Source organism: Delphinus delphis, chromosome 1 (genome assembly GCF_949987515.2).
Source record: "Delphinus delphis chromosome 1, mDelDel1.2, whole genome shotgun sequence".
NCBI classification, from domain to species: Eukaryota; Metazoa; Chordata; class Mammalia; order Artiodactyla; family Delphinidae; genus Delphinus; species Delphinus delphis.
In genome coordinates, this window is record NC_082683.1 from 51,849,840 (window position 1) to 51,862,350 (window position 12,511).

Below are 12,511 nucleotides of genomic sequence, written 5' to 3' on the forward strand. Positions count from 1 at the left end.
GAGTGTGATAAGTCCTTTAATAGCTTATAAAGTTGGGAATCGACTGAACTCAAATTCATGTTCCTTAAAGAAACCTACCTACCCTTCATGACCTGACCTTAAATCTCCCCTCTTTTCCCCATGTATTATATACTACATCATATCAAGTTATCAGAAATCCAATCACATTTTATGTACTCTTACCTTTTTTTTTTTTTTTTTCGGTACGCGGGCCTCTCACTGTTGTGGCCTCTCCCGTTGCGGAGCACAGGCTCCGGAGGCGCAGGCTCAGCGGCCATGGCTCACGGGCCAAGCCGCTCCGCGGCATGTGGGATCTTCCCAGACTGGGCCACGAAGCCGTGTCCCCTGAACCCGTGTCTCAACCACTGCGCCACCAGGGAAGCCCTGTTCTCTTACCTTTATAAATGCTGTTCCCTCTGCCTAGAATGCCTCCATTCCTCTCAGTTGGGTAAATCCTACTTGTCCTTTTAACATTCTTCCATAACATTTAACAGGCATCACATTTACTGAGGCCCTTTTACTCCCTTGAACCTCTTATCCCTCAGCTGGGTTACATACCTACTTTGTGCAGGCATATCAATTGAGGAATAACTCTAGCAAAGGACTTATCAGACTGTATTGAAATTAATCTGTCAGCCTCACTCTCTAGGGCTGTTTCAGGGTAGGGACCATGTCATTCATTTAAGTGCCTTCCTTACGCAGCACAATTCTTAGCAATAGCAGACTCCCAGTAATCATTTGCTGAAAGAATGAAAGTCCCTGGTTCATGATTTTCCTAATTATCCTTTCTTCTTATGGATATGAGCCTCTATTTAATTTATTTATATATCCACTTCTATGGGCTTAAAACTCTCAAACTAATGCCTCAATACAGAAATATATGCATCTATTGCTCCCACCTTGTGTAATCTTTCAAAAGAACAGATTATTTGCACTTATATAGTTACATCACTGATTTTACACAGAATTGTTTCCCAAGATTGATAGATGTTATTTATTCATTTGAAAATATTTATTAAGCTACTCCTGTAAACAGGATATCCAAGACATAAAAAAGTACAGAGAATCACATCTCCCACAAGGGTCAGCTCTGAAAATCATGTGTTGTCAAAGTTATTTTTAACAGTCCCTTAAATCAGAGGTCGGCAAATTCTTCCATATAAATATTTTCTGCTGTGTGAACCATATGGTCTCTGTCACAGCTACTTGTCTCTGCTGTTGTAGTGTGGAAGCAGAGACAGTATGTAAATGAAGGGGTGTGGCTATTCCAGTACAACTTTATCTACAAAAATTATGGCTCAGGGACCATAGTTTGAGGACCCTGCCTTACATTAGAAGGTGGGACAAATAGTAAAGTAAAGATGTATGCAGGGTGCTGAGGTGATTTGGAGTAAGGAGAAATCACACGTTCCTCAGGGCAAGAAATTGGGAATGAGTAGCCTAGAAAGATGAATTTGCAGTTCAGAACTAATTCCAAAATACAGGTGAGTGGAAGCTCTCAGGATCAGACAAAGTTAGAAAAGCCCAGGGAGTATTTTGTCTGGTCATTTAAGAAAAGTTTCAGACCAAAACGTGGAGGTATTTTTGTTAAAAGCATCTAGGAATGTTGCAACCTTGGTGACAATTTACCATTACAAAAAGAGAAAAGATGAAAAGGTATGTTATAAAAAAAGTAAAAATAAATATGCCCTTCCGATGTAGATGATTTTTATTGTCAATATTCTTTTAAGGTCCGAGTTCATTACTGATTATTTTTGATGACCTTACCGTATAAATTCAAAAATAAAATGTGTTAAATGCGACACTGAAATATGCTCTCATTGGTCTTTTATTTACAGAACTTACCTGATATTTCTTTCCTTTTTTTTTTTTTAATTCTAGCACCAATAGCTGCAGGAACTGGCCCAAATTTTTCTCTCTCAGATTTAGAAAGTTCTTCATACTACAGCATGAGTCCGGGAGCAATGAGGAGGTCGTTACCCAGCACATCCTCTACCAGGTAATTTGATTGATGGCTCATAAAGTGGTCATAATTCATAGTTACATACCTTGATTTTAATTCTGGGCCTGCTACACACTTAGCAGTGTGTCTAGTAGAAGATACTAGAAATGCGTTCAGCCCCAGTGGATTTTCAGTCTCACTGGGGAGAGAAAGCAAATGCATGTGGAGCATGCATATATGTGTATACATACACAGACGACACACACACACACACACACACACACAAGTCAGTGAAAAATTGTGTGGCATAGGCTGAAAATAGTTAAAGACAGCTTTATCCAAAAAGAGTGACTTGTGCTCAGCTATAAACTGTAAGCACTGGTCGGGGTTGGTGAGATGGAAAGTAAAGGAATGGTGTTCTGGGTGGGGTGGAGACACGAGCAAAGGCATGGAGGAAGGATGGATGATGAACATAGCAGGTTCTCAAGAAATTAAGGACAAGCCTTGACTAGGGAAAAGGGGGTGTGTTTGGGCTTGTTTGGCAGAAAGCTGACACTGGTGACATCAGTCCCAGTCTCCATGCCCACAACAGACATTACAGCTCAGTCCCAGCTCTTTTCCTACTGAGCCCCGACAGGTCTCAAAATCCAGTCTACTGGAGTTGCTCTGTGAGATGCAACCTACTTGGTATCCTGGTGTGAGGATGTAAAAGCAAATGCAGTCCCCCAGCAGTGTGAGGCCAGATCATAAACACTGTTACACTGGGAGACCTTTAAAAGAGCAAAGCTAAAAGAACATAACCAGATAACAATTCTGGGGTTCTTGATTCCCTTGAGGTCACAAAGCCAAAATCAAAATGAAGCATTTTGCAAGATCCTGTTGTCTCTAGATAACCTGTACCAGAGGGAAAGGGATTAGGCATTTAAACCCACAGTATTCTTTTACAAATTGGCTTTAGCACTGGACTGTGACAACAAAGAAAAGAATGGTGCAGAACAATCTTTAATGTTTGTGTACTTTGCAGGAAAACGTTTGACAAAGGTATAGTCCTCCTAAAGCAAGTACCAGAGTTTTAGGATCTAAAACAATGGCCAGATGATAGAAATTTTCCATGGTAGAGATTCATTCTTACCTTGACTTTTAACCATATTTTAAACATATATTTAATCATTACTTAAAAAAAAAATCAGCTTAGTCATTACCAATACCTTGAAGACAGTTAAAGAAACAGTTATTCCTTAAATATAACCACCAGATTCTACCATCATCTTTCTTGCTGTTTAAATGTCCCCCTCAGTTCACTGGGGTATCAGCCCCTCAGGAAAAAAAAAGTCTCCAATCCGAAAAAAACACTTATAATAAAAGAATGAGATTGTGAACACATGATTGTGAACACATTTGGATGTTAATACATTTTGAGGATTTTGAATGTTTGCTGATGGAAGAGACATTGGGTGTAACTGCACTCAGTGAACATGAAAGAGCTTTGCAAATACTTGTGGTCAGTGATTAATTTAAAAGTTGATGGGCTATTTGTTTTTCATATGTGTGCTGCGTATGTACCATGGACATCCCAAATACCCTTCAACTTCTCCAGCTGTTTTGTTGCCTTTTGCTGTGATTCTCTGTGTGGAAACCTGGTTATTAATGTTGTTTAAAAGGCTAGTGTTGTTCCTATAATCTGCAAATAACTAACCCTGATAAGGTGCTAATTATAAACAGCATCAGTAGTTAATAACTTGGTAATATGTTTGTTTCGCTCACATTAGGCTCTCCTAAGATGCTTCTTTTATAATTATTCTTTAACTATATAGACTCAGCAGAATTATCTGTGTACAGGTGAGAAAATGTGCCCAGAAGAATGCCCCAGATTTACATATAGAAAAGTTCATCAACCAATCAATATTTGTTCATGCTGTGCCACTATTAATTGGTCACCTGCTCTGTGGCAGGCACTGTATTAGGTGCTTTACATCCCTGATATGAGTTAATCTTCACAGTAATTTTACAATATAGACAGTGTTGCCATTTAACAGTGGGTCAGCCTGGAGCTCAGAGAAGTTAAGTAACTTGCCCAAGGTGACAGACCAAGTAAATGGCAGAGTCTGCATTCAAACTCAGGTCTGTTGGAAGTTTAAAACCATGCTCTTTTCACACTGAATCCTCTTAGGAATGAGGCTCTCTCTTTTAGTAAGGAACAGTAGAATGGGAAGCCCCCAGAAAGGAATATCCAGCATCTCTGCTTTTCCTGGACACTTAGCATTTACTATTTTGAATTATTATTATCATCTTTGAGGTATGTACAGGTCCTGCTTCCCCATCTGGACTGTAAATCCCTCAGAGAACAGTGTCTAAGTCTTCTAAATCAGCAACAAACATTTATTAGGTCCCAAGGATATTGTCCTAGGCACTGTGGATATAAAGTCAAGTACAGGAGCTTTGCAGTCTCGAGGTAGAGACCAACAAATGAATGGAGATTGGCAGTTCAGGGCACTAGGAACGCTCAGGAAAGATGTGTTTTGCTGTTTTGTGGGGACAGGGTAAAGCTTCTAGGCTCTGTATGTAGTAGGAACTAAGCAAATATTTGAAATGAAGGTAGTAGTCTTACCTTCATTTCTAGGTAGAATTGATAGGAACAAAACAAATTCCACACACAAGAGAGACTGCTTGGAAGAGTATTTATCCTCCCTCTTACATAGAGATCTTACTGGTCCTTTCCAGGGTCCCTCAGATGTTTCTGAGAGAGTAGAATCAGTGTGTTAGAAAGTCAAGAGCAAGAAACCAAAATTAATGACTGATTCATTTCTAAATTTAAAAAAATAAAGAAGACTGATAAGCATTAACTGTAGGTTCTGTAACCCTTCATAGTAAACATCTGCAAAATCATAGAAGGGTACTGTAAAAATTGGGATAGTGTATACTTTTTTTAATCCCAAAGAACTTCATCAAGATAAATCAACTGCCAAGTTTGTGAAGTCAGTAACCTTTGTCTTGGAAGCCCTCCACTCGTCCCTCCTGGCACTTCTAATTTCCTTCCCTCCTGCACCCTGTTCTCTCCTCCAACCTGTGTCTCCACTTCCAAACATTTATCCTGTATCAACCCTTGACAGTCCTTGCTTTCAAACTAAGGGGTCAGCTAATATCTACAGATTCGTTCACCTTTAGGATTTATTAACTGCATGAGTATTTGCGTCTTAGTAGAGGACACCAAGGAAACCAAAAGCTTTAGAAACTCAGAAAAGTCTTAATAGTGGGAGAATGACGGGCAGTGAAGTTGGCCTTTTGGGTGGGATCTCACTGAGTCATGACACTTGGGCGAATCCTTGTCACAAGTACTCATATGACTGTTTCTAAATCTGTAGCCAAAAAATAAAAAATAAAATAAATAAATAAATAAATAAATCTGTAGCCCAGTTCAGCAGTTTTTGAGCATCTGTTATTAGTCAGAGATACTGTGATAGGCACTAGAGATTAAAAAAAGCAAAACAAAAAACCTGACAGTCTCCTTCCCCACAGATCTCACAGTTTTATCAGACTATGCATGTCTTACCTTTTATTTGCCAAGGAACATAAGGAAAATATTTATTTTGTTTCCAATTTGTATTCTTCCAACTTCCAAAATTATTTCAAGCGGTTTTCAATTTAAAAACACCGCAGATAGTATTAAATATAGAAGGGACAGAAACCATATGGAAAGATAGGAGAGATTATTATATCAGGAACGTGAACCCAGAATTATGCCTTACGTTTAGCCCCGAAATTCCTGGTTGCCAAGGCAAGAAGGGGAAACGCTAGGTTATATCATGTACATTTTCTAATAAAAGGAAACAGTAGAAATTCATTTAAAGAGACCACATTTTTTCTGGTTTTATGCATTAGGAGGAATTTTTGTGTGTATATCCTTTTATAAAGGACTCTGTTAGATGCAGTTTTACATAAAATACAGAAAAGTTCTTTGAGTGGCTCTTTTTCATTGAACTTCAAGGAAAGCCAAGCAAAGAACATTAAATAAGCTACTAAAGGTTTTTCCTTTGGGTACTAAGCTAGCATGCTACAGATACGTTGCTTTCCTGTGGTCTGGCTTTAATGAAAATAGAACTTTTAAAGACTAAGAATCCTGGAATGCCAAATTTAATAACTAGAAATTCGTACCTTGAACTGGGTCCTCTGCATTTTTTTACTCAGGTTGCTGCAGTAGCCTCTTAACTCTCTCCCTGGGGAAGGTTCCATCCCCTTCTTTTCCCTTTGCTTTTCAGAAGCCATCATCTGTGCAACTACCAGAGTGACCTTTCTAACAGATGACTCTGATGTCACTCCCTGTTTAGACTTTTTCAGGGAGTCTCCATTGCTTATAGGATAAAGTCCAGACATACAATATCTTCTATCACCCCTATCCCCTTCTTTTGCTCTGCCCTTCCTACTACTTCAGCCATAGCAAACACCTGCCAATTCTCTGCATGTGTCACACTCTGCTCATGGTGGTGTTAGTGCCTGATATGCACCTCCCTCCTGGAGTGATGTTCAAATTAGCAGATAACCTGTGTGACTCAAGCATACCAGTTAGGACAGACCTGCCCTGCCACAGTGTGAAGTCCTGGAATGCCCCCCTGATATGCCAAACCTTAACCCTTTAGGTTTGGGATCATGAGTCCGTTCTGGCGCAAAGATGGGATGACAAGGTTGGGGGAAATGTATGGGGCATGGGACAATGGCACTTTGCCAACTGGTAAAGAAGTATTTCAGTATTTTAAAATCCAGAATGGCTGCCTGAGGGGTGCATCAGCTGAATAACAGCCTGTCTCTGCCCTGTCCTTCTTTCTGCCCCATCTCCTGACACTCTCTTACAGACAGTTCAGGAACCATCTCCTATGGGAAGCCTTTCCTGACGTTCCCTGTGTATCACTTCTCCTAACTCCTTCGAAGAACCCACTATAACCTCTGTGTGGTTCCATCATCATACCTGTATTTCTCTTTGCACAATTTTGTTTACCTCTCTGTCTTCATCCATGAGATTCTAAACCCCATGGAGACAGGGGTTATGTCTGATTTATTTCAATATAGCAGCATTTAGCACAGCACCTGGCATGCAGGAGGTGCACAATAAGTGTTTGATGAATGAACACATATTAAAAATTCTGTACCCTGACACAGGAGGAAGAGATTTCCCAACAAGCACTTGCACCAGGTATGAAATCTACCAATTCTGGTATGTTAGTGTCATAATCAGTTAACACAATGAGAACAACATTAGCAACATGTAGCATTTCACTACCTTTTAACTCCTGAAGTCTCAAATTGGGAGGAAAAAAAATTCAGCCCTTTAACTGGTAGAAAATATTCTGGAAATGTCCCAACCATACCTATGCAAAACTAAAACATCCCCACCCTGATGGCATAGAATTTCATTTTGGTAATTTTGTTGTAGAGAAAGTGCATAAAAGTCACTGGGTCACTCTTTTTTCCATGTCCCTTATTCACAAAAGGAAGTGTACTCCTTCCTTCCTTTTTTCTCGGTACGCGGGCCTCTCACTGTTGTGGCCTCTCCCGTTGCAGAGCACAGGCTCCGGACGCGCAGGCTCAGCGGCCATGGCTCACGGGCCCAGCTGCTCTGCGGCATGTGGGATCTTCCCGGACCGGGGCACGAACCCGTGTCCCCTTGCATCGGCAGGCGGACTCTCAACCACTGTGCCACCAGGGAAGCCCATTCCTTCTATTTTTATCTTGTTTGTTCACTGTTTTATCTCTAGTGCCTAGATCAGTACCTGCTCTGCTGTCACTGTGCAATAAGTATTTTTTAAATGAACAGATCTAAATGGAAGATGAGAAAACATGGCAAAAAAACAAACAGCAATCCGAGCTTTTCTTCAAGGGTCATGCACCCTGATTTTTCTCCTTTCTGGGGTACCAGGAGGGACTGAATTGATGTCTAGGGACATTGCTGACGGCTACGCCCCAGCCACTGCTCTAGGAGATGCAAATGTGAGCTTACTACTGACTCTTCCAGGTGGAGACAGGAGCGGGAGCCAGCCACCCGTTCCTCAAAGGAAAAAGGAACCGGAGGTGGGGGGCAGCAGAAACTTGAGTGACAATAAAAATCAGACCCAGACACTTGGGACAACCAAGACCCAAGACTTTGTTCCACATCCAGTGACTCACTAAACTGAACAAGAGCCTAAAGAGAGACCATGAACTACACTGAGTTACCCAACTGCTTCCTCCCTTGCCTTTCTTTCCACCAGAGATGCCATGTCCAGGAGAAAGGTGCTTTGGATGACTTTTAAACATGTACCCGTTTGTTATTTCAGCTCCACAAAGCGCCTCAAGTCTGTGGAGGATGAAATGGACAGTCCTGGTGAAGAGCCATTTTACACAGGCCAAGGGCGCTCCCCGGGGAGCGGAAGTCAGTCCAGCGGGTGGCATGAAGTGGAGCCAGGTAAGCGGGCTGGGCATTGGGCTTGCAGCCGCCCCTGTAAAGTCTAGGATGCGTGGGAGTCCACGCCAGGCATAAGGGGAACACAGCAAGCTCAGAGCAGTGGACTTTTTCCACGTGAACACGTGTTTGTACCTGACTGCTGCTTTTATGAAAGGGTGGTAGCGCAAGGATGCCATTTAACTGAGAAGAGAGACTGGAAATGGTGTGTAGGGTTTTCTACTCTTACATCTTTTCACCTACACTGCAATCCAGCGTTCCATTTGCCTTCGCTTTCATTTTATGCTAATTGCCTTTTGGGTCTGGTTTTATCTTTTAATAATCAAAATAAAAATCTTTCAACTTTTTCAACTACGTTGATAACATTAGAAAGGTAGGATGGGTTCCCTGTGTGATAGCTTGTACTTGGATATTTATAAAATGAGGAGACTTTTAAATATGTTTTCCTGTTACTGGATTTCATCATGATTCTTTTTCTATTTAAAAGGAACAGCTATCTTTATGCCCCTCTTTCATGGACTAAGCAAATGATGACTGCTAGTTTAACCTCCTGGGGTAGTTCAGTCTTGGCTCTGGAGTCTTGAGTAATGTGACTAATTCTGATAGCAGAAGCTTTTTGAAACTTTTCTCAGTGTCTAACCTCCACATGGGCAAGGGAAAATCTTCTCCAGTGGCTTCCTCGATATGCAAAGTCAAATGCTGTAGAGAATAGAGTGGGCTTTGGAAAAAGACAGGCAGAGTGTAATCCTGACTCCAGCTCCTGCTGGCTGTGTGATTATGGGCAAATTACCTAACCTCTCTGAAACTAATTGTCCCCATTTTTATAATCTGTCAATAATAATAGCTATGTCAGTGCTCTTGAGAATTAAATGAGGTAATGTACATAACCTGTCTGTGAATCACACCTCGTACAGTAAGTTTGAAAAAATTTCCCCAACCCGTGCCTCAGAGTAATTCCCTGCAAAAGCAGACAAGCACCAAGAAAATCTCTGAACCCCTTCATCTTCAAATCTTAACTTTTTTCTCTCCTCTCTAACATATCAAAAGAGAATCCTCAGAGGGTGTGACTAAAAAGGAAATAGCACAAGGGAGATTTGGGGGATGATGGAACTCTTCTGTATCCTGTTTGTGGTGGTGATGGACAGGAATCTATACATGTGTTAACATTCATAGAAAAGTATGCCTTCCACTCCTGAACCCCCAGGCAGTTTTGCTATATGATAATTAAAAACAAAACAAAACCTCAGGCCCCACTGTCTGATTCCTTTATCTTGTTCACTTCACTAAAACGCAGAAATTTCACTTTGCCTTACTTCTACCTAATCTTTTCACCCAACTCATTCATTCATTCACTCACACCTTCACTGGGAAATTTTCTCATGATGAGGAACTATGCCTGGTTCTGGGAACTCAAGGATGAATGGGAAGGCTATGGCTCCTGCTTTCAAGGAATTCACAGTGGGGGTGTGGAAGAGACACATAAGAAGATCTTTAGGGGAGATTGGTTCAAGATGGCGGAGTAGAAGAACGTGCGCTCACTCCCTCTTGTGAGAGCACCAGATTCACAACTAACTGCTGAACAGTCATGAACAGGAAGACACTGGAACTCACCAAAGAAGATACCCCACACCCAAAGGCAAAGGAGAAGCTGCAGTGAGATGGTCGGAGGGGCGCAATCACAATAAAATCAAATCCCATAACCTCTGGGTGGGTGACTCACAAACTGGAGAACAGTTATGCCACAGAAGTCCACCCACTGGAGTGAAGGTTCTGAGCCCCACGTAAGGCTTCCCAACCTGGGGGTCCGGCAATAGGAGAAGGAATTCCCAGAGAATCAGACTTTGAAGACTAGCGGGATTTGACTGCAGGACTTTGACAGGACTGGAGGGAACAGAGACTCCACTCTTGGAGGGTACACACAAAGTAGTGTGTACATCAGGGCCCAGGGGGAAGGAGCAGTGACCCCATAGGAGACTGAACCAGACCTACCTGCTAGTGTTGGAGGGTCTCCTGCAGAGGCGGGGGCTGGCTGTGGCTCAACGTGGGGACAAGGACACTGGCAGCAGAAGTTCTGGGAAGTACTACTTGGTGTGAGCCCTCCCAGAGTCTGTCATTAGCCCCACCAAAGAGCCCAGGTAGGCTCCAGTGTTGGGTTGCTTCAGACCAAACAACCAACAGGGAGGGAACCCAGCTTCACCCATCAACAGTCAAATGGATTAAAGTTTTACTGAGCTCTGCCCACCAGAGCAGCACCCAGCTCTATCCACCACCAGCCCCTCCCATCAGGAAGCTTGCACATGCCTCTTAGCTAGCCTCATCCATCAGAGGGCAGACAGCAGAAGCAAGAAGAACTACAGTCCTGCAGCCTGTGGAACAAAAACCACACTCACAGAAAGACAGACAAAATGAAAAGGGAGAGGGCTATGTACCAGAGAACGAGATAAACTCCAGAAAAACAATTAAATGAAGTGGAGATAGGCAACCTTCCAGAAAAAGAATTCAGAATAATGATAGTGAAGATGATCCAGGACCTTGGAAAAAGAATGGAGGCAAAGATCGAGAAGATGCAAGAAATGTTTAACCAAGACCTAGAAGAATTAAGGAACAAACACCTAGAATAATTAAAGAACAAACAAACAGAGATGAACAATACAATAAACTGAAATGAAAAATACACTAGAAGGAATCAATAGCAGAATAACTGAGGCAGAAGAAAGGATAAGTGACCTGGAAGACAGAATGGTGGAATTCACTGCTGCAGAACAGAATAAAGAAAAAAGAGTGAAAAGAAGTGAACACAGCCTAAGAGAGCTCTGGGAAAACATTAAACACACCATTTGCATTATAGGGGTCCCAAAAGAAGAGAGAGAGAAAGGACCCGAGAAAATATTTGAAGAGATTATCACTGAAAATTCCCAAACATGGGAAAGGAAACAGCCACCCAAGTCCAGGAAGCGCAGAGAGTCCCAGGCAGGATAAACCCAAGGAGAAACATGCTGATATGTGTAGTAATCAAATGGACAAAAATTAAAGACAAAGAAAAATTATTAAAAGCAACAAGGAAAAAATGACAAATAACATACAAGGGAACTCCCATAACGTTAACAGCTGATTTCTCAGCAGAAACTCTGCAAGCCAGAAGGGAGTGGCACCATATATTTAAAGTCATGAAAGGGAAGAACCTACAACCAAGATTACTCTACCTGGCAAGGATCTCATTCAGATTTGACAGAGAAATCAAAAGCTTTACAGACAAGCAAAAGCTAAGAGAATTCAGTGCCACCAAACCAGCTATGTAACAAATGCTAAAGGAACTTCTCTAAGTGGAAAACACAAGAGAAGAAAAGGACCTACAAAAACAAATTCAAAACAATTAAGAAAATGCTAATAGGGATTTCCCTGGTGGTGCAGTGGATAAGACTGTGCTCCCGATGCAGGGGGCCCGGGTTCCATCCCTGGTCAGGGAACTAAATCCCACATGCATGCCACAACTAAGAGTTTCCATTGCACAACTAAGGAGCCCTGGAGCCATAACTAAGGAGCCCTGGAGCTGCAACTAAGACCTGGCTCAGCCAAATAAATTAAATAAATAAATAAATATTAAAAAAAAAAAAGAAAATGGTAATAGGAACATACATATTGATAATTACCTTAAATGTGAATGGATTAAATGATCCAACAAAAAGACACAGGCTCACTGAATGGATACAAAAATAAGACCCATATATATGCTGTCTAAAAGAGACCCACTTCAGACCTAGGGACACATACAGACTGAAAGTGAGGGGATGGATAAAGATACTCCATGCAAATGGAAATCAAAAGAAAGCTGAAGTAGCAATACTCATAGCAGGTAAAATAGATTTTAAAATAAAGAATGTTACAAGAGACAAGAAAGGATGCTACATAATGATCAAGGGATCAATCCAAGAAGAAGATATAACAATTATAAATATATATGCACCCAACATAGGAGCACCTCAATATATAAGGCAAACACTAACAGCTGTAACGGAGGAAATCGACAGTAACACAATAATAGTAGGGGACTTTAACACCTCACTTACGCCAATGGACAGATCATCCAGACAGAAAATTAATAAGCAAACACAAGCTTTAAATGATACATTAAACAAGTT

The 12,511-nt window shown here is 41.4% G+C and overlaps 1 protein-coding gene across 3 annotated transcripts in view; it reads left to right on the top strand.

Annotated features, from left to right (window-relative positions):
- Window positions 1-12,511, top strand: part of NFIA (nuclear factor I A) — a 392,954-nt gene that overhangs the window by 256,198 nt on the left and 124,245 nt on the right. For all 3 annotated transcript variants that reach the window (XM_060022868.1, XM_060022859.1, XM_060022849.1), the window contains exons 5-6: window positions 1,882-1,999; window positions 8,248-8,375. In XM_060022868.1, coding sequence (XP_059878851.1) covers window positions 1,882-1,999; window positions 8,248-8,375 — 246 coding nt within the window. The remainder of the gene's footprint in view (window positions 1-1,881; window positions 2,000-8,247; window positions 8,376-12,511) is intronic.